Source organism: Anabrus simplex, chromosome 1 (assembly GCF_040414725.1).
Source record: "Anabrus simplex isolate iqAnaSimp1 chromosome 1, ASM4041472v1, whole genome shotgun sequence".
Lineage (NCBI taxonomy): Eukaryota > Metazoa > Arthropoda > Insecta > Orthoptera > Tettigoniidae > Anabrus > Anabrus simplex.
In genome coordinates, this window is record NC_090265.1 from 965,028,065 (window position 1) to 965,051,901 (window position 23,837).

General features: G+C 38.8%; 1 protein-coding gene across 2 annotated transcripts in view; it reads right to left on the bottom strand.

Annotated features, from left to right (window-relative positions):
- Positions 1–23,837, bottom strand: part of na (sodium leak channel non-selective protein na) — a 711,066-nt gene that overhangs the window by 523,744 nt on the left and 163,485 nt on the right. For both annotated transcript variants that reach the window (XM_067148870.2, XM_067148869.2), the window contains exon 7: positions 20,953–21,200. In XM_067148870.2, coding sequence (XP_067004971.1) covers positions 20,953–21,200 — 248 coding nt within the window. The remainder of the gene's footprint in view (positions 1–20,952; positions 21,201–23,837) is intronic.

Sequence of the window (23,837 nt, forward strand, 5' to 3'; positions counted from 1 at the left end):
TTGCAGAAAATTGGCACTAGGTTCAGACTGGGACCAATCATCAGCCTCAGAATTAGGTAAATTATTATCCTTCAATGTACAGCTATGACAGACAAAACAAGAAGCCACACCTTGGGGTTTACCATCAGAAATGGAGGTTAGTCATCTAGAATTACTATTGGCTGGAGGTCTAGAGCCTGAAGTATTAGGTGGGCACTGCCTAGAGAAGTGCTCATTTGACCCACAGTATCGGCAAGAATTATTGGTGGAAGAGACTCTACCCATGGCAGGCTTTGTATCGCCTAAGGCCCCAACCTTAGGACAATTCCGCTGGAAATGATCAGTGGAGCCACAATTAAAACATGCACGAGAATTACGTGGCTTGGAAGCAGATAAAGGGAAGGTTTTAGTATCCTGAGGAGAAGACGTGCTCATAGGAGGGGGGCTAATGCAATGCGTAGCTGTTTGGCATATCGAACACCTGCAGAAACAGTGACAGCTTCCAACTGAATGAAAGTTGTTGGTCGCGGTGAAAGAGCGAGATGTGACCTATAGTTCGGGGCAAGACCTTCAATAATGCTGGCAACCATTTGAGACTCAGAATAGTGGAGCATGAAAATCCTGGCATGGAGCTTAATGTCCTGAATATATTCTGATAACGACTCGTTCAAATGCTGCACCCTGAGATAATGCTTCTGCACTAATGAAGACAAGGCGCGAGAAGGAATGAGAAATTGAAGCACGTGTGCGTGAAACTGATCTACAGTCCATATTTCCGAAATGGCTGTAACGATATACTCAGAAAGAGCCCCAGATACATGTGGGTGTAGGATTTGAAACACGTGATTGTTACTGAGATTGTACATGATTGACTGATCCTTAAACTCGATTAAAAACCGAAGGAAAGAAATAACCTCGTCAATCGAGTTAGCCGAAAATTTAGACACTCCCTTAAATACAGTAGTCAACGGGTGAGGTAGGTTGGAGAAAATCTGGGGGAAGGCAGGTGTAGGAGGTGCCTGGGAAGGCTTAGAGTGGTCCTGAGGGGTTACAGTGGCATCGTACCCTTGATTCGGGTGCCCTTGCGAAAAGGATGGAGTACTGAAAGTTAGGTTACGACTAACATTAGCCTGCAATGTTACAGGCACAAATAATCTCATCTGTGAAAGGTTCTCGCTAATCTGAGAGACAATAGGAGCAATAACCACTTGTGTAGGGGTTATGCAACCTAAAAGAGCATTTGATACAGATGGCACTAAGACAGGGGGATGATTTTGCACCATTGCATAAGAACCAGTTTGTGTAACAATAGAGGGCAGACACTGAGCCACGGTAGAATTACAAGTTGCCACAGGAAAATTAGTAGAGATACCGACATGCGAAGATACATTACATGAATCACTTACAGGTGTCATAGTTCTTGACAACAAAGCAGAAGGTCCCAGGCGAGCATTACTCACATCCGACTCCTGAATAACACTAACACTAGTGGCCAGAGTAGACACTTGAGAAGCTACAGATGCAGAACCAGAGTTAACACTTTCACCCGATTCAGAAAGGGTAGACACTTGAACCTCAGAACTAGTGTTGGGCAATTCAGTCCCTTCATACAAACCTATGATTTTGTCCAATATTCTTGAAAACTGTACGAACAAGGATTCACACTCCTGCCGCTCATTTGCCGGCAATTTGAGAGACAACAAATCCCTAATTCTGTCCAGGTAATGTAATAACTGTGCCTTAACTAAAGCTAATTGGCCATGCGAGGGCTTAGAAGCACCAAAAGACATAATAATGGCCTTAAATTCTACCAATTTATCTTTAACCATGGCCAAAGACTCATGCAACTCATCTGTAGTTAATTCAGGAATGGTTACGGGTAAATTAAGGGACTGTTTTAATAGGTTCGTGTCATCGCTGACATTGCCTGTAGAATTCAGTTTGCGGATACGAAGTTCGTAAATTAATTCTAACTTTCTCAAATGAAAGGATTGGGAACAGCACGAGCCATCCTGACAGATAGAAACTAAATTTCGAGGCAATTTACGAATTTCAGACCTTAAGCTTTTTTAGGTTAGTTACGATCACTGTTCACTTTTCTTTCACCAACAATCAATCACTTGCTTGGCTACCAATATGTAACCGGTTTCCAGTGGTTATGCAATACAAAGTTAAGAAAAGGGGAAAAAATCAAATTACACGGCACTTTAAAACCTAAGCACACCATAAAACATCAGATGAAATGCGCCAATACAAAGAAACAGCAGGTAGGGCAACGTGACGACTATAATAAAGGAATGTGGAGCAGGTCTAATGAAACCTACCAAGACCATTGGTATACAAAAGTTGCGGGTATCCAGAAAAATCAACGGTGATCCCTTGATTCAAGATATTATTTTCCAAAATAAACATTACAAAGAAAATTCGGAACAAAATTCATCTATCCAAACAATCCAGTCACGCTATTCCCAAATTACAAATTAGATGTAGTTTGCCAAGAGCTTTGCTTTTAGGTCAAGAAGTTAACTAAAGATATCTTAACATAATGCAACTTCTACAATACAATTTACGGCTAAGATGAACCACAGGATACAAATACAATATAAAACGAAAGTTAACGTGCTTTCTGACAATTGCGCCACATAATGGAAATAGGGGGAAATCAGAAATATTTAAACATGGCACAGAGGCCAGTTCAACTTGCTCCCACACCAAAAACACTTCTGATGTGGGGCAGCGGAAAAACTAGCGTGCATCAAGTGACACAGAGTTACTAGAGGCAAACCCCGAGGGAAATTAAAATCTACAAATTACACGTTTTGCGAAACTAAAGTAAAGGGAAATGCCTCCAAAGCAAACAGGCAGGCCCAGCTGAAAAGCTAAGGCATCTGAGTAATTGAGTGGCGAGTTTCGGCAAGTAGGGTAAACTCCTATGTGAGAATACAAGCGAACATTAAATATAAATTAAGGTGGAACTAAAATCAACAGTGCTTACCCCAAGGCAGCCCATCCTGGGAGGGAGGATTCGCTGACATATGTCTGATCGCTGGACTGACGAGAAAACGAAAGACCACGAAATCTCGCTTCACTCTTATAAAAGGGCAAGTCTGATCCCGGTGTGATCACCGAGTGAATAATCAGAGCACAGGAGTCTTCCTATCGCCACCCAGATCCACCAATCAAAACTCCTTATCAAGTTGCGATGTTTTCACAATATTCCACAACATTGGCAGACACTAGTCGCAAACTTTCTATCTTCCAGAATTAGTAAAGACATGCTTCTAGAATCGACAGGGGCCAACACACCCTGTTCCAAAAGTCTGCATCACCAAATTTCCGGAACATTACCAAATATCAAAGAACAATAATAATAATTTACAATCTAGTAGTTACTTCGGTAGATAAAGAGAATACAAATAAAATATTCTCCAATAATATTTTACACCGTACAGGTTAGGGAATACAAATAAAATATTCTACGATAATATTTTACACCATACAGCAAACATTTCTTTGAAAGAGGCATATTCCACAGGTCTCAGTAACTACAACCATGGGCAAAGACCGCACAATCTGTCTGTGGGTGGATTTATATTAAGACGCATCCTGTCAGTAGTGCTGCGACCGAGCTCGATAGCTGAAGTCGTTTAAGTGCGGCCAGTATCCAGTAATCGGGAGATAGTGGATTCGAGCCCCACTGTCGGCAGCCCTGAAGATGGTTTTCTGTGGTTTCCCATTTTCACACCAGGCAAATGCCGGGGCTGTACCTTAATTAAGGCCACGGCTGCTTCCTTCCACTTCCTAGACCTTTCCTATCCCATGGTCGCCATAAGACATATCTGTGTCAGTGCGACGTAAAACAAATAGCAGTAGTGCTGCGAACCATGTCATTACCAAGTTAGCCCCCAGATTTCGAGGTCCCTGCACAATTTTAGAATTCCTAACCCGTGTCATTATTGGTCAGTGATCCTGAGAGAAAGAGGAGCTCATCCTAAACGAGAATATGTTATGAGGAAACTGTACTATGAGAGGCAGACCCAGGGGAAAATTATAATTTACGTACTTATACCATTACAACCAAAGAAAAGGGAAATTAAATTTTACATATAGAATACAATTTACAAAACCAAAAAAGGGAAAGGTAAGTGCCTCTAAAACAAAATGAATATGACTAGCTGCGCAGGCTAAGTCATGTGAAATTAAATTTGGCGAATGGGAGATATCCCAGGCAACTCCGGAGGTAAAGAAAATTAACCCTTTCCGGCCCTTAGCGCCCGAAAGCACCCGACTGTTCATTTAGCCTTCCGGTCCTTAGCGCCCGAAAGCGCCCGGCTGCATTATCTGCATTCGTCTGCGATCTGTGCGATGGTTTTTTTATTTCCCTCATCAGATAAGTGTTTATAAGGTATTTATGAACACGCAGTGCAATCTACAAGTCTTAGGGAATAAAGGAAGAGAGATAATCTGTCTTGACGTTGCCTAGGCAACGGTCTTGAACTTCCGCGAGCGCGGGTCAGCTGTTTCGTCCGTAAACATGGCGGGATAGAATATCGCGTATATTGAAACTGAGCTGAATATGGGCGAAAAAAGTGACACAGAATCCTTGAGTAGGGGTGCAGATGAATTTTTAATGAGTGAATAATGTATCAACGAAGATAATTTTAGTGATAACAGTGATATGAATGAAAACAAATATCGATAAATCGGACCTGATGGCGATGCCACGGCAATTCAGGTAACACAAATATTGCGTTTCGTTACTCCGAATGATTAAATGGATGATGTTAAACCTGCGCATAATACGGAAAGAGTATTACGGGAAAGAGATTGTTTTTACATATTTTAGGAGGAGAAAAACTATTCAGTGACATAGCCTATTGCGCATATAACAATGCAGCCTTCAAACAGTCGCATTCCGGTAAGATAAAAACAGAATGGGAAGACCCTTGCCCAGATGAAATAAAATCTTATATATATGGGCATCATTCCACTTCCAAAATCACGTGATTATTGGTTTTGAGGGATTCAGACAACATGGGAATGTGACAAATGCAGACTGTCTCTGTGTCGGGTATCACGAGGAGGGGGGGGGGGGGGGGACACACATTATGACTCAATAAACAGAGAAATGGCTGTGATGGTATATTTTCTAATGTTATTGAAAATTTGAATTCATTATGACCAATAGTTTTTACTGTATTTAACTTTTTCTGAAACAATACGGTCTGTTTCAGTTTTTGCTAAATAATAGGTTGAAACCTGGGGATAAGCGGAGTGAAAATGCGGGCGGGAAAGGGTTAAATTAAAACTACATTTAAAAATTAAGATCAGAAACAAGAACGAGACAGTGCTTACCTTGGAGGGCCGGGAACCCATCAGACGGGGAGGACAACTTCTCCCACCGCTGGTCAATACTACAAGACAGAGGGAACAAGGTTGGCTATGGCCAAGTGGCCAGAACCGGAAGTGGTGAAATCGAGAAACAACCAATGAGCGCACCCGCATTTCTTATATTTGCCAATAGTAAAGGGTTTTATTATGGCAAATGAGGGCCCAGATAAAACTGCTGACCAATTACCGAGTGTAGCTTCAAGAAATTTCCATTCTGATGCAACCGGAAATTCCTCAGGGCATCCTACCAGACCTGGCACGTGCAACTACACTGTACCTCGCTAGTTATAATGACAATATACCCTTACGGAACAAATGATTTATACATAATAAAATTGCTGAAAATCAATACCCTAAAATTATTAAAATTTTTCCTTAAAACACACATACAGTACCCAAAAAAACAAACATAACATTTTTCACTTAAAACACACATGAAAAAACAAACAACTTAATTTTAAAATATTACACACAGTCAATTTTCCGAAGTCCAATTTTTCAGTCAGATAAATATTTTACAATCATAACACTAGACTCTGCTATCTTATAATTTATCGTCTTGTATTATCGCGATCCATTCATTTGCATTATTCTCTGCATTGTCTCTGCTCTTCGGTAATGTTGTGTTTGGAGTAACAAAAGGGGGAATCCAAAATATCTGCTTTATCTTGCTGGGACCTTGGGGCATCATGTAAACATTACACACAGAATACTAATGCATAATAAAAATAGTCTAGTAAAACATACACGCTGTTGACGGGCAGATAGTGATGTCACTGATTGCTGTTTCTACACACTGTAAACCTATAAGATATCTATTTTAAGTCACTGGTAATGACATGAGTTTAGGTAACAACTCTGTGAATTCGTTTCCAAAGGCTTCTTTGTATGCTATATTAGGTGCAAGAATCCAGCTGGGGCAATGACCTAGATGTTAGGCCCCTTTAAACAACAAGCATCATCATCATCATCATCATAACCCGGCTGAACAGTGCTTGCTCTGGAATGTGTACTTTAACACAAAAAGTGTGATTTCCTGGAGAATGATTAGTTACAAAGAGAATGTGTATGATCTTCTTTTGTAGGAAATGGAATTTTAAGTCACATGCTGGGGTTTATTTTGTGATATGACTGACCATTTGCCCATTATTTTGGTTTTTTAGTGGATAAAAACTGTGTATGTTCAGTAAATAAGTACTGTACATATTAATGGATGCCATCTCTAAAACATGAGATTTGGCTTGTAAAAAAAAAAAGCATGATTTCCTGGAGAACCATCACTGTGTTCTATGGAGTAGCCGAGTGAAATTTCCAGAAAACTGAATTTGAAAATGAGGAACTACTTTCTAAATTTTTAAAAATTGATACCAGGAACCACTCAATTCATAACCATCATCATCATCATCATCATCATCATCATCATCATCATCATCACCATCATCAGAGAACCTCTCCAGCATGCCAGGTAGGGTGGTGTTGAATGAGTCTTCACCATCACCGTCTGTCCAGAAATGCCTCCTCTCTCACCACTGACTCTCAATTCCAATTCCACATCCTCTCTCAGCTGGTGTAGTCATCTCTTCCTAGGTCTTCCCACTGGCCTTCTTCCTTCAACCCTTCTTTCTAGACATGCATGTGGTATTCTTGTGCCAGGCATTCACTTTAATACATGTCCATACCATGTCAGTCTCGAAATCCGTAAATTCTCTTCTATAGAGTCAGCTTCCAGATCCACTCGGATGTCATCATTCTTTATATGATCCTTGCATCATAGGATATAAACTTCATGGTTTTGATCCGTATTGAATTTTGATCACACTAATAGTTATTAAATTAATGTCATAATGGTCCACCTTTTCAATACTATAATAAGCAATATTTTTGCATTACATTACTAAACTAGGGACTAGTTTCGGCCTTGGCTGGCCATCTTCAACCTTAATGTAATACATCTAATAACTAAACAGATGTACAAACACACAATATAATATATAATAAATATAATATAATACAATATAATATATCCGCGAACTCCATATCCTCGGCCCCGATGTCATTTCCATATTCAGCACGTCACTACTTGGTCCCTAATATTTGGACCACATGCGTAGGATTAATTCTCTTCATGATATCACTGCACTGTACACAGTTTACACAGTAACTCGCTTGCGAACACTCCAAGAGACAAATACGTACTGCAGCTATACCGCTTATGCAACTGGAGCACTGGTTAGTGCAGCTACACTATGCCACAGACTAACAGACAAGTGCGGAGTTTTGCATGGAAATGAAGCACACCACTGTTTTGTTTATGATTGTTTGTTATTCTAAGCATGGTTTCATGCGGTTCCGAGCGTTCAAGGTCAAAGGTGTCACTTGTAAGAGTTGGCTTGTTTGGTAGCACAGGGTTCAAGGATTTCGAAACTGGTGCTTATGCAATAACAGCATAAGTAGACTAACGCTGTTATTGCACCCAAGTCCTCAATTGTGGATAGCAGTGCAAGATGCATGGGTCCGGATCCATTGAGAACGATTCCAACACCTTGTAGAGTTAATGCCTCGCCAGACTGCTGCCGTTTTGAGAGCTCGCAGAAGAGCAACTCGTTATTAACATCACATTCAGTGTCTTCCCATGACTTTTGGCCACTCAGTATGTACTGTAGAAATAAACTATGTAAATATTAAATTAACGCAATGTACTCTGCAGTAGACAATAAATTTTAAAATGAGCTCCAATCTAAAGGCTAAGCCTTGTCGCTGCAGCCACATCCCACGATCTTCAGCAGTCCTTTTCATCGTGACATAGGAAGCAAAACCCAGCTGACTGATTACGTTCCTAAGGTATGAGAGACGTGGTCTTCCTCTCGACTTCTTCCCTAGAACCTTTCCTTCGAAGACATTCTAGAGAAAGAAAAAATGAGCTAGCTACACTTACAGTATTGTTTTATTTATTTACTAGTTTTCTATCCTAATTTGCCTTTTAAAGTAGAGCTAAAAAATACTGCTGAAGAACTACCTATCTCTGCCTCAAAAAATTAACAGCCCTTAGAATGCCCTTTTAGTTGCATCTTACAGCAGTAATTTTTTTTTTTGCTTCCTTTACCCTATACGTGTTCTTTACCCTATATATCTACTACATCAGCAGAAGACTGAACTAGAATTCTTTTTCAATATCAGAATAAGCTAAAAAATACTCCCTTGAGCTAACTAACTGGACAGCTGACATAAGATAGCTTAGAGATTTAACATGCTCACATAGGATCATGAGAAGCAGCAAATCTTCAGAGGATACAGTCAGAAGCAAGTAATCCTCAAAAGAGTTGGTGAAGAACAAGTGATCTTTAGAAGAGTCGGTAAAAAGCAGGTGATCTTAAAAAAAGTTACTAAGATATAAGTGATCTTCAGAAGTTACATCAAGACGTAGATGATCCTACAAAATGATCACGTGCTTTTCTGTATGAAAGAGACAATTGTGAATTTAGACTGTTGCCGAGGTTGACAAAATGGTTGAACAGAATGTAATGAAAGTTGCAATGTAAAGTTTAGGAATAAAATGTTATTACAAAGACAATAAATTAATTAATTCCTGCTAGCTGAAATAGTAGTTTTGTGGAAACTCTAAAATTTTATTATGCGTTAGTAGCAGTCCTACTGAAAAATATTACATAAGTGGTAGAAAATATTCTAATCATTTATGTCTTAAAATGTTTTCCTATGCAGGCTCCTATAACAGAAATAATCATAAATATAGACTTTTACAGAGTTGTGAAAATATAGTTGAACAAAATGTAATTAATGTTGTCATTAATGCTTTCATGGCCCATACTTATAGACATGATACTGTATGGGCTTTTGGGCTTGCTACGGGCTTTACGTCGCACCGACACAGATAGGTCTTATGGCGACGATGGGACAGGAAAGGCCTAGGAGTTGGAAGGAAGCGGCCGGGGCCTTAATTAAGGTACAGCCCCAGCATTTGCCTGGTGTGAAAATGGGAAACCACGGAAAACCATTTTCAGGGCTGCCGATAGTGAGATTCGAACCTACTATCTCCCGGATGCAAGCTCACAGCCGCGCGCCTCTACATGCACGGCCAACTCGCCCAGTACTTTTGGGCTTATGCCGTGTCAAGAAAATAAGGTGAACCCTCCGCTATTGTTATTTTGTCTCGGTGTTTTCCAAATTAGTACGTTCCTCGTCACCAGATGTTTCATTCCAGGCTTGTGTCTATATCATACACCTGTCAATGTCATATGATATGCAAACATGTATTGTGAACTGCGTAGTCTGATTGTGATGGTTCGGTCAGCTTCTGCTTCGAACGCCAGCGTTGTGCAATGTCCTGGGGGCAATCTGGTGGCGAATGAATGTACCATTTCCACTTCTATTATAACGTCCAAATTCAAAGTGTCATTGTTTAAGAAGCCTATCTCATGGACAGTCGAGATTTCTTCTGAGGATGCAGGGCATATTTCTCTGCGAAACATTAAGAATTTCACCTTATTTTCTTGACCATGGCATAAGCCCAAAAGCTTATACAGTATCATGTCTTAAAATGTAATAAACTTTGCGATGTATTGCTCATTAGTAGAGACGAGAATTATAGGCACTAAAAACAGTTAAAATAAGCAGGCATATAGGCTCTTAAATTAGCCAAAATAGGCATTTAAATAGGCATGAAAAAATACTTATAATTTAATAACACGCTCAGTTACTATAAAAGAAATTTACAAGCAACGTTTCAATGTTTTCCGGTAACAATCTTGTTCTCCTCTCATGCATAAGGTTTTTTTACTTAGAGAAAGATCTCTCAACGTCATATGAGGTGATTGAACAAAACTTCAATGAAGTCACTTCATCTGGTTTTATTTCGCTGACAGCGGCTGCCTTCCCAGAGGTTCGGTCAAACCTTCCCCCGACTTTTTTCACAATCCTAAATGACTCCACCGCCGGGCTGAGTGGCTCAGACGGTTGAGGCGCTGGCCTTCTGACCCCAACTTAGCAGGTTCGATCCTGGCTCAGTCCGGTAGTATTTGAAGGTGCTCAAATACGTCAGCCTCGTGTCGGTAGATTTACTGGCACGTAAAAGAACTCCTGCGGGACTAAATTCCGGCACCTCGGCGTCTCCGAAAACCGTAAAAGAGTAGTTAGTGGGACGTAAAGCAAATAACATTATAAATGACTCCACCAGGGGCATGCCGCTCTTCTCCAACTTGGTGATTGCTCCCGGCATCTTGTTGAAATTTGAAGATGCCCCGGTTTATTCAGGGGCATATTAGCTCCCAACATTGCAGTGCATAGGTCTGAAGAAAATGGTTGTCGGTCGCTGCCCAAAGTGGACTGGTAGAAAGGCAGCATTGATACAGATTTCTGTAGTCGTATCAGATGCATCGCAGTATTTCTAAGTTGATCTATGTGGTATTTTTTCTCACGTTTGATCTGAAAAGTAATTAAATTGACATAAATTACATTGTCCCTATATCTTAAATTTCTACATTTGGGCTAATTGGCAATAATGCTTAGTATATATCATGCATCTGTTTCATAAAAAAGAAGACTATTAGAGATGATGTTTCTAGAAGTACAAAATTTTAAAGTAGGAACAAGGGAATTAGTAATTTACATGGAAATATGCCCTCAAGGATTTTCAGTGATTTACGTGGAAATATGTCCTCAAGGATTTTCAGTTATAATTTGGCAGTATTGTGTCGAGTTCACCGGGTGAAAAATACAATAAAAAATAAGTGAAACGATACCGGAGTAGCGTAGAGGAGAGATTCCTTCTTTATGCTTGCCAAAGACCCACCAAAATGGCCCTAGCAGTATTCTTATTAATACAGAAGAATGATAAAGGAGGCACTATAAATCTCAGACTTGTGAACATTTTATTTGTTTCTATTCGCCAGCTTTGGTCAGCCGGGTCAGCTGTCATGAAGACTATTTCTGTTGCCTGCAAAAGATCCTGCATAATGTGTGCCCACAAGGCCACCACACTCGTTGAAAATTAAAAACTGCGTAATTTGAAACTGTCGTGACATGCACCCATAACCTTATTTCACCGGGCGAGTTGGCCGTGCGGTTATGGGCGCGCAGCTGTAAGCTTGCACCTGGGGGATAGTGGGTTTGAATCCCACCGTTGGCAGCCCTGAAGATGGTTTTCCATAGTTTCCCATTTTCCCACCAGGCAAATGCTGGGGCTGTACTTTAATTAAGGCCACGGCTGCTTCCTTCCCATTCCTAGCCTTTTCCTATCCCATCGTCTCCATAAGACCTGTCTGTGTCGGTGCGACGTAAAGCCACTAGCAAAAAAAAAAAAAGCACCTAATTTTTGTCACAATTTAAAAAGACTCAAGAGGGGATGCTAGAGACTTGTTAACCTGGGAGCTTACGTCCCTCGGACTCTCTTTGCTTTATTCCCCCCCTCCGCTCAAAGCACAATGGTTGCTAACCGGACCTTACCAATTCAGACCAAGGGTTTTTCGCTGGCCTGGTTTTGTAAAGATAGTCTTGGCAACCTTGTAAAACACGCTGTGGCATCGTCCTATCCGGGCTACATTGGATATGCAACCCGTGTTTCGCGAAGGCTTAGTGGAAGTGTAATAGAATTTGCGATTTTTAAAGGGAGTTTTAAAAATTTCATTTCAGTTGTAAATCACTATTTTCACAGGAAATGAATCACAGTTCAAAATACTGATTTAATTCATCCATTCTGTGACAAGAGACCAAAGACGTTCTAACTCCTTGTTCAGTAATTTAATGTTTTGCATTTTAGCAATATAAATTACTGAAAGTTCACGACTAATACAACATGCAACAAAACAACTTGCCACAATACATAAGTTAATAGGCCTACATATGCTACAATGAAAAGCGATCATAGTTCTCAAGCACAAGAGAAATAAAAGGAACAAACGAACTTACCTCCTTACAGCAAGCTTGACAGACTACCCTTCCATACGTAGTGAAATTGGGATCCCCTGTGATCCACTGCTTCAGCCAGTAGGACCTCGACGATTTTTCTTTGAGCATTGCCGCAAGCACACTTCTTCTTATTCTTCCACTTCACAATAAATCACAACACGTTTTGAACGTAAAGCGCATGCGCACAACAGTTCGCATCGAAAGGAAGGTACAAGGCATATGGGTTGTGCAACACAGTTCGGCATTGACTGGTTCTCGCATATGTCTTAGGAGGTTGGTGGGTTGAAGGCTTCGAGGTCAAATTGTTCTTTGTTTCTCCTGATGGAAATTTCCCTAAAACTATTTCTGGTGACTTCTGAAAATCCCCATTATTGTTCATGGGTTAAACAGATATTGAGGAAAGAGAAGATAATTCTGTCAGGCATACTAGCTGACTGGAAGAAAATCGTCTTTTTTTAAATACAGTCAAAAGGCATCAAATAGACAATTATACTCCAAATAGGCACAAACTCCTGAAATAGGCATTTATAGGCACAATAAAACCAACGAAAAATAGCTGAAAGGACCCTAAAACGAATTTATATCTCAAAAACCTATGTTTCTGATCACAGGAATAAAATAGGCAAATAGGCAAATTCCCATCTCTACTCATTAGCCTTTATCACCTGCTCATTAGCCCTTTAGAATGTGCTTATTAACCCTTTAGCTCTCGCCCACTATCCCTCTTATGCTTTAGCCTTGCTCATTAGCAACTGGTCATTATATTATCCCTTGCTCATTAGCCACTGCTCACGAGCCCCTGCTCATTATCCCTTGCCGGAAAAGTGCCTAGCTACTCTGAGTATGCTGTTTCTATTTAGTCCTGCAAGAGTTCTTTTACGTGCTCAAATAAGAGCCCGTCATATCTGTCCACTACCTGACTGAGCTAAGATTGAACATGCTAAGTTGGAGGGCCAGCACCTGAACCATCTGAACCACACAGCCTGGTTGCAAGCAAAGTAAATGCCACTAAGATCAGCTGGTTAAGAAGATGAAACTGCTAAATTAAGCCCATGCACACTAGCATGTAGTTCAGTTAGTCTCATATAATGAATGTATATCAACAATATTGTCCTGTTATATTAAGCCAGACACCAAGCCCAGCATTAGGTTAGGTTAGTTTAACGCATGGTTAGAGTGAGGTTGAACCTGCAGTCTTAGCGAGGGTGTGATGTTAAACCTGCACTTTTAGCCACAGTGTGAGGCCCCAATCTCAGTCAAGGTGTGAGGTTAAACCCCTAAACTTAGCCCACTCTTAGCCTGGGTGTGAGGCCACGCTTTTAGCCAAAGTGTGAGCCCTTGCTCTTAGCCAGGATGTGAAGCCCCACTCTTAGCCAAAGTGTGAGGTTAAGCCCTTAAACATAGCCAAGGTGTGAGATTAAGGCCCCACTTTTAGCCAGAGTGTAAAGACCCACTCTTAGCCAGTGTGTGAGGCCCCGCTCTTAGCCATAGTGTGAGCTCTGCACTTAGAAGGTGTGACGTTAAGCCCATAAACTTAGCCAAGGTGTGAGGCCCCTAACTTAACCAAGGTGCGAGGTCAAGAAGCAGGTGATGCACAGTAGATCGGGTTAGAAGCAGGTGATGCACAGTAGATCGGGTTAGAAGCAAGTGATCCTCCGTAAAGCAGGTGATACTTAACGAATGTTAGCACTCGTTATTATTACTGTCTGAATCTTATTAATTTTGACTCACCAAGTTTTAAGAAGGAATTGTTTTATCCATCTTGAATGTAGTTCTTTTAATAGTTACCTTGTGCATTATTTATTTTTACCAACAAAAGAAAAAAATTGAAATGTAAGTCAGCAGTACGTTGATCTATATCAACAGTTAGAGGACAATTATTGATAAATTTTAAGGTATAAATCAGTTTTCTGAATCTAACGGTTTAGATGATAAAATGGATGCAGAAATTTCTCATGGAACTGGTGTGTTTATTGTAGAGACAGGATAGGAATGGTAGGAGGGGGAGTATTCATTCTGGTGAAAGAAGAATAGTAGCTATGAAAAATTTAAAGATAACAAATATGAAATTCTAGGTGTAAGGCTCATTTCTAAAGATAATAGGCAACTTGACATATTAGCAGTGTGCAGAACTAGAAAAGGTAATGCAGATGTTGATTCAGAATTATTGATAAGAATCAGCTATACAGAAAATTATACAGAAGAAAATGTGATTGTAGCAGGTGATCTCAATTTACCAAATGTGAAATGGGAAGGTAATTAGCAGTTGGGAAGGTAATTAGCCAAGGTGTGAGGCCCCTAACTTAACCAAGGTGCGGAGTCACTTACGCAATTCAAAGATATGAATTTCATTGTTGTTTCCGTATTGAACTGAGATCACAGAGATGAGTTATTTATAAGGTTCAACCTATTCAATACAAATTACATGTTGTATAGATGTTATTCACAACATTTATTTAACATGGGACCGGTTTCGACATTTAAACGTCATCATCAGCCAGAAAACAAATCACAAACAAATGAGCAAGGACATATTAATTAAAACTGGACGTATAAAGACTTTTAATGTACATATTTCAATGTGTGACTACACCAGTTTTAAATAATATGTCCTTGCTCATTTGTTTGTGATTTGTTTTTTGGCTGATGATGTCATTTAAATGTCAAAACCGGTCCCATGTTTAATAAATGTTGTGAATAACATCTATACAACACGTAATTAGTATTGAATAGGTTGAACCTTATAAATAACTCATCTCTGTCACAGTCGAAGAAGCAGGTGATGCGCAGTAGATCGGGTTAAGCCCAGCAACGAAGTAGTAGAGTAATGAATTCTATCAAAGTGTAAGAAAACTTGTTTGGAGCAAAGAAGTACCAAGGAAAAGTAAAGAGATAATGTGTACAAAACGTATATGTACCCATACTGACCTATGCAGCTGAGACTTGGAATTTGACTACCAGACAAGAGTGTAGAATTCAAGCCAGTGAGATAAAATTCCTAATAGGAAAGACAACAAAAGACAGAGTGAGAAATGAAGATGTTAGGAAGAAAGTTGGAATAGGAAAGCTAAATGAGAGGGTTGAAAAGAATAAACTAACATGGTTTGGACATGTAAAGAGGATAGGACAATAGAATTCCAAGACAGATGCTGGAAGAAAAGTGCGAGGGCAAGAGAGCAAGAGAAAGACCTAGAACAAGGTGGATTGAATCAGTGAAGAGCAGCATAAGACGACGAAATTTAGACTGGGACAAGGTCGTGAAAGAGGATGGTGGAAGGAAAGAGGTAGATTGAGAAGTGCCATAAATACCCCCTCCCAGTAGGAGCTGGATAAGGAAAAATGATGATGATGATGATGAATTGGGAAGGTAATGCGAACGACAGGAAGCATGACCAACAAATGGCAAATAAGTTAATATGATAATATGGGAAGGACAGTTCATTCAGAAAGTGATGGAAGCAACTAGAGGGAAGAATATGCTGGACGTGGAGGCGGTAAAACCAGATGAGCTTTATAGATAAGCTGAAGCAATAGATGGTGTTAGTGATCATGAAGCTGTTTTTGCTGTAGTTAAAAATAAATGTGATAGAAAGGAGCAGTAAAAGTACAACTATTAAGCAGTACCATATGGTTGATAAGTCAGGCATGAGCGAGTTTTATTTTTTTCAATTTGCTCTACGTCGCTCGACGCGACGATGGGATAGGAAAGGACTAGGAGTGAGAAGGAAGCGGCCGTGGCCTTTATTAAGACATCCCCAGCATTTGCCTGGTGTGAAAATGGGAAGCCACGGAAAACCATCTTCAGGCCTGCCATCAGTGAGGTTTGAAACCACTATCTCCTGGATTCAAGCTCACAGCTGCGCTGCCCTAACCACACAGCCACTCGCCCAGTATGGACAGGTTTTGAAAAAGTATTTACGATCAGTGGAAAATGGTAAATAAAAATGTAACCAGAATGTGTGATGGTTTTAAAGGAACTGTTGAGGAATGTGAAAACAGGCATGTACCTTTGTAAGTGGTAAGAAATGGCAAAGGCCCACTACATTATAACAGGGAAGTAAAGAGCCTATAAAGGAGATGCAAATCGGAAAAAATAGAGTTGGTTTTGGAAGTAAGGAGAAATTGAAGGAACTTACTAGGAAATTGAGCCTAGTGAAGAACTCAGCTAAGAATAACATGATAGCAAGCATTATTGGTAGTCATACAAATATTAGTGAAAAATTGAAGGGTATGTATAGGTACTTTAAAGTAGAAACAGATTCCAAGAAGGACATTACAGGAATCATTAATGAACAAGGGGAGTGTGTATGTGAGGATCTACAGAAGACAGAAGTATTCAGTAAGCAATATGTAATGATTGTGAATTACAAGGGAAATGTCCAGATAGAAGAGGTAACAAATACTAACGAAGTATTAAAATTTACCTACAATAACGAAGAAATTTACAATAATATAAAAAGGTTGAAAACTAGAAAAGCAGCTGGAATTGATAAGGTTTCTCGGGATATACTAACGACAATGGGTTGGGATGTAGTACAATATCTGAAGTACTTATTTTTTACTGTTTGCATGAAGGAATGAATGAAAAAATGGAGAGTTGCTATAGTAGTCCATATGTATAAAACAAAGGGTGATAAACATAAAGCTGAAAATTGAAGGCTAGCCTGTTTGACATTGATGTATCCACAAAGATGCACACAAAATGCTGTCAGTTGGTAGACTTATTTGTTTAGAACTTATTTTCACATTAATCACACATATAACCTAACTAACTGCTGTCACAGACGAAACACTCACATTGGAAACATCAACAAACCACCATTTTTAACAACTACCCATAACTAAGTACATGCCACATAGAGATTACAACCTTAAAACAACTGACTGCTGACTGCTTACAAGCATGTCCGCCTAAGCACTAAGCACAACACGAGGTCACAAGTATAACTCCAGTTAAACCACGACTCTTACTAAACAGTAACTCCTTTCCACCATCAAGACCACCTCCTTATATATGTGCTTCTAGAAGAGTGCTTAAAGCCCAGATATAATGTAAAGAATATTCTCCATAGTTCTCACCTACCTAATGCCCTTGTGGAAGTTACAGTGTGTTTCACAATACTGTAGTGCATTACAAATCATATATACAGGTAATAATAAATGATATACTATTAATTACAGGTTCTTACATTAACTAAACTTATATATATGTACAGCATGTTTCATGACATAACCTCACATATAATCCCATTGTATCGTCTGTACATATGACGTAAATGATAATACTAATACTAAATGGATGTAAACACTTCATAGCCATACATTACAATTAGTAGTAGTAGTAGTAATAATAATAATTCAAACTCAAAACTTGCATTATTTACCCATGGGTGAGAGAATATTGTTTTCAAGTTATATCAGTTTATCACACTTGTGTCAACATGTGTTACATGTAAGCTTTGTGAAAGCATTGTTTCTGATATATTAGATATGTTTGCAAAATTAATAACTGGTTCAATAGAAGGCAGCTTGGGTTTAGAAAAGGTTATTCCACTGAAGTTCAACTTGTAGGATTCCATTCGGGAGGTGAAATGAACTGAGTCGCGATTGACTTATCCAAGGCATTTTACAGGGTAGATCATGGGAGACTACTGGCAAAAATGAGTACAACTGGACTAGACAAAAGAGTGACTGAATGGGTGGCTATATTTCTAGATAACAGAACTCAGAGAATTAGAGCAGGTGATATGAGTAAAGAATTGGAATCACAGATCAGGCTTTTTTTTTTCCTAGTTGCTTTACGTCGCACCAACACAGATAGGTCTTATGGCGATGATGGGACAGGGAAGGGCTAGGAGTGGGAAGGAGGTGGCCGTGGCCTTAATTAAGGTACAGCCCCAGCATTTGCCTGGTGTGAAAATGGGAAACCACGGAAAACCATTTTCAGGGCTGCCGACAGTGGGGTTCGAACCTACTATCTCCCAAATACTGGATACTGGCCGCACTTAAGCGACTGCAGCTATCGAGCTCGGTGATAAGGCTTTTTGTGAATGATGTTATACTGCATAGAGTAATAAATAAGTTATGAGATTGTGAGCCACTGCAAAAAAGACCTTGACAATGTCGTGAAATGGACAGCCGACAATGGTATCATAATAAACGGGGTTAAAAGACAGGTTATGAGTTTCACTAATAGGAAAAGTCCTCTCAGTTTTAATTACTGCATTGATGAGGTGAAACTTCTTTATGTGGATCACCTAGGTGTTAATATAAGGAAAGCCTTCATTGGCATAATAACATAATTGGTATTGTAAATAAAGGGTACAAATCTCTGCACATAGTTATTAGGGTATTCAATGTTGTAGTAAGGAAGTAAAAGAGAGAGTCTCTGGTAAGACCCCAACTAGAATATGGTTCCAGTGTATGGGACCCTCTCCAGGATTATTTGATTCGAGAACTGGAAAAGTTTCTGGGTGATTTCCAACAAAAGAGTAGCATTACATAAATGTTGCAAAGTTGGGGCTGGGATGACTTGGGAGAAAGGAGACGAGCTGCTCGACTAAGTGGTATGTGATGCAGATGTTGATTCCCATAGTGACCATTTATATTAGTATTTATATTTATATATTTATATTAAGTGGTATGTTCCAAGCTGTTAGTGGAGAGATGACGTGGGATGACATTAGTACACGAATAATTTTGAGAAGTGTTCTTAAAAGTAGGAATACCACAATATAAAGTTAGAACTCAAGAGGACAACTTGGGACAAATATTCGTTTAAAGGAAGAGGAGTTATGGATTGGAATAATTTACCAAGGGAGATGTTTAATTAATTACCAAATTCTTTGGAAATATTTAAGAAAAGACTACGTAAACAACAGATATAGGGAATCTGCCACCTGGGCGATTGCCCTAAATGCAGATCAGTGGTGATTAATTGATTGATTAAATTTTTAAGTTTTGTTTTCACCCCCAACCTTATTTTTACTCTAAATGTTATTGAAAGTATCTTCCGACACTTTTTAAAAGTGAAAAGTCACTTTTACCTCTAAGCTTTGAAAAGAAACAGTCGGGGGTGAGTTGATCTATATCACCAGTTACGGGAAATTTTTTATAAATTTTAAACTAAAAAATTTTCTAGGATTAGTTTAGGAATTATTAAATTTTCAATATAAGTGTTGTTTACACCCCTAAACTATTTCTTATTCTAAACATCATTTAAAATATCCTCCAATACTTTTTAAATGCCACAAGTTATTTTTACCCAAAACTTTGGAAATAAACGTTCAGGGATAAGTTGATCTATATCAGTGGTTAGAGGATAATTTTTGATAAATTTTAATCTAAAAATCAATCTTTTGCACCTAACGCTTGAAGATATTGAATTTTTAAGTTAAGGGTTGTTTTCACTCCCAACATATTTTATACTCTAAAAGTCATTTAAAGTATCATTCAACACTTTTTAACATCAAAAGTCATTTTTACCCCTCATTGTTACAATGCTCCGCCAGAAGCCTTGGTGTAGGTTAGGCGATGTTAATCCAGCACTCATAGCTATGTTACGTTAAGCCTACACATATAGCCATAGCTCCTCCAAGCCTACAAGCTGGTGTAAGGATCGGAAGCCTGGTGTAAGGAAGGGCAGTCTGTTAGGTTAGCATGAGGTTAAACCCATGCACTTACCTAGCGTGAGGTTAAGCCTACATCCAGGCTCAGCCTCTAAAGTCGGCCAGACTTTTTCCAAAAAAATAGGGAAGGGCAACCGGTTAGTTAGCATGAGGTTAAGCCCATGAGGTTAGGTTAGATAACTTAGCTATTTTTCAAACTGTGCGCACTATGACTTTATATACATGCCCCCTGTGACGTTATCATGAGGACAGGCCCGATCATCAGCGTGAGGACTGAGAATGCTGTAGAAACATCCAATTTACATGGCTGTACTGTTTTTCCTCCTTCTTTTTACTGTTAAGTTTCAGATTCCTTTTGTTCGTTGAGCTTTGTTTCCTTTCTCTCCTTCTTATGTTCACCAAATCTATTTGTTAGTGGGGTAAAGAATAAAACAAAAAAAGTAGGCAGATCTAGAGAAAAATGGACTGATTTAACAAAGAAGGATGTGGATTATGAAGGACGAGACTGGAAGATGGTCGTGAAAGAACAACTGTCCATGAACAGAGAGAAATTGAGGGGTTTTGTACATCACACCCTACCAACTGGGGTTTGTCAATGATGACGATCATCATATTTTGCTTCATAACAGAATATTTACATTTCTTTTAGCATCTGGTAATTTATGTGGTTAAGTGAACAAGAGAGCGACGAGCCCTAACTTCACCACTGATAAATAAATAAATAAACAAATAAATAAAACCTCTCTCATAAGCTATAAGCTACCTGTAAACTACAGAAGATAAAAATACTGAATAGTAATTTAAATCCACAAAACTCAGGATAGAGGTTAAGCTTAGCCCTTATTACACTACTTAGATTATCCATTTTGTAATCCATCCATCAATAGTGTACCAGCCATCTGGCTTGTTTGTTCCTCTGATGATAGCTCTCCAACTTCCACAGCAGAGAGCCCTTCTTTTAGTTGTTTCAATTATATACTAACACTGTTTTTAAAATAGTCGCTAGTACAGTAATAAATATTTCAGTTCTAACCTGAGAGGCTGAGCTGTTCGTAATGTGTCCCCGTAACCCCCACATCTGCTGGAACTGCACCCTAATCTCATTGAAGGTCTCTGTGATGACAGCAATGAAAACATTCTTTACCAGCCAGGCTAAGAAGAAAATCATTGTGCTGAAGTAGAAGGCTGCTCTCCAGCCTGGCAGACTATCAATGGCACGGTACATGATGAAAACCCAGCCTTCTTGAGATGCTGCTTGGTATACCGTGAATATACTAGTGGCTGAAACACACAAATCACAACAGAGAATAATTTTGGGAAAGAAGAAGAAAGTGACTGCTTATATATATTGTGTTTGTTCTTCTAAACTGAGCTGAGTGGGTTAGACAAATAGGAGCCTTGGCCTCCTGAATATGAGTTAGCAGGTTCGATCCCAGTTCAATCTACCAATCTTATGTCGGTAGATTTACCTGCATGTTAGAGAACTCCTCCAGGAAAAAAATTCTGGCCATTCAATGTCTCCAAAAACCGTAAAAGCAGTTTGTGGTATGTACAACCAATCAGATTATACATGTGACCTGTTCTGCAGAAAGGGATCCAAAGTCTGAAATGGAAATTTCACAGCAGAACTGAACAAAAATATCTGTGGTGTAAAACACTGCATTTCTGTGTTTTAAGTTCTTGCGTTACCTATGCCTCTTCTTAACAAAGTAAGTTACATAGCAGTTTAAGTATTTGCCACATGATGTCATGAAAACTTCGTACAATAGATAAGAAAATTAGTGAAAGCTGTAATTGCATTTTTCTCAAAATAGTTTTCTTAATTTTTCACCTTATTGTCATATTAGGTTATGTATTTATTCAATCGTAGCAAAAAGGAACTTATTCTGAAGTTATAAAAAAGTAATATCTTCCGAAGTATTGCACCTAGAAGCATGAACTCTCTTTTTAAAATGCTCAGTACCTTAGGCCAATTTTAGTACAACAAAAATGTCAGACATGAAAAAAAAAAAAACCACACACACAAAAAAAGGCAAAGTATTGCAAGCACCAAACTACAAATTTTACAGGAGATGACAGAAACAATTAGCAAGTTGAATACTTACAGTTTAGGCAGTTTCGATTTTCATTCTAATCCAGAAATGAATTTTTCACCTTATTGTCATATTAGGTTATGTATTTATTCAATCGTAGCAAAAAGGAACTTATTCTGAAGTTATAAAAAAGTAATATCTTCCGAAGTATTGCACCTAGAAGCATGAACTCTCTTTTTAAAATGCTCAGTACCTTAGGCCAATTTTAGTACAACAAAAATGTCAGACATGAAAAAAAAAAAAACCACACACACAAAAAAAGGCAAAGTATTGCAAGCACCAAACTACAAATTTTACAGGAGATGACAGAAACAATTAGCAAGTTGAATACTTACAGTTTAGGCAGTTTCGATTTTCATTCTAATCCAGAAATGAATTTTTCACCTTATTGTCATATTAGGTTATGTATTTATTCAATGTAACAAAAAGGAACTTATTCTGAAGTTATAAATATCGCTTACGATTGTTTGCAGGTTGTTGTCGAGTGTATTGTTTAACAAAGTGGACCTCTTACGATAGCTTTTGTAGGGCTTAGAATATTTTTGAGGGATTGGTTTGAAGGAATGTGAGAAAAACATGAGAGTTTCTTAAATGATTGTATTAAGAAATGTAGATGAAATACAATAGAAAAAATGACTTACTACACTACAATAAGAAAATGAAAGCAGACGTAACACAGATTACAGTACAATATTTAGAAAGGAACATTTTTATCAGTCCTCATTTGTTTGTGGTAATAAGGAATATCTTCCGAAGTATTGCACCTAGAAGCATGAAGTCGTAAGTAAGGTTTAAATACTCGTTCTGGAACATTGTAAGTATTTTTTTTTTTTTTTTAGTGCAAAATCTAGCCAGATCTTGATACTTCTTTTCCGACACTGGAATAGGATGATCATAAATCTTGTCTGCTTGGTTTGGTTGTTTTGTTGATGCAGCATTTTGTCCTCTTTGACGGCTTGCTGTAGTTAGGCTGACTGATGACGTGTTGTATTCACCTTTGTAGTCGTATTGTACAGATATGCTGTGAGATCCCTTAGTAAAAAAGCATGATTTTATGCCTGAGATCCTCAGAGCTTTGTTTTCTTCTTTTACATTAGGAATCATTGATGACACCTTCTTCCAGTCCTCAAAACCTGGATGGTGGAGTTCATGAATGATATACGGATGAGGATTACTCCTTACCAAGGAAACCACTGTTGCCCATTGACAGGAGGCCCATACAAATTTTTTCTTCAAGAATGTATCAGTGGTTGAGTGTATGGAGTCTACAGGCATATAGGTATGACCCGGTAATAAATATCTCAGTTTTACAGTTTTCACATTCTGAGACTCTTGAAGGAAAGTGGCCAATATCTGCTTGTTACAGTTTCAACCGGGACAGCTGTCACAATTTAGGGAGATTGTTTGTAGCTTGATACGATCATCAACTGTTTTCAAATACTTGAAAAGTGCACTGCGAATTTTATTAGCACCTCTTTTCCTTCTGTTTCATTCCAGATATAGCAATATCCATCCCTCGTGCTGCTTTCGTATACTGCAAAGTTGCATACATGTATGAAGGATGAGAGTTTTCCACCTAATCAATACTTTATTTTACAAAGTGTCTAAAATTCTAATTACAACAGCTGTATACTCTATGGTAATAGGCCTACTATAAACTTTCTAAAAAAATATTTAATGTCGTTTTTTATTGATTAAGCCATTTAAGGATCTCTGTAACCATTCTATGGCTTCAAATTGGGTTGCCTTTGACCAGATTCCGTTCTTTTTGATTTTGTACCTCAAGGCCATAAAGCCATAGACTTTCTTATCGTTTACGTAAATA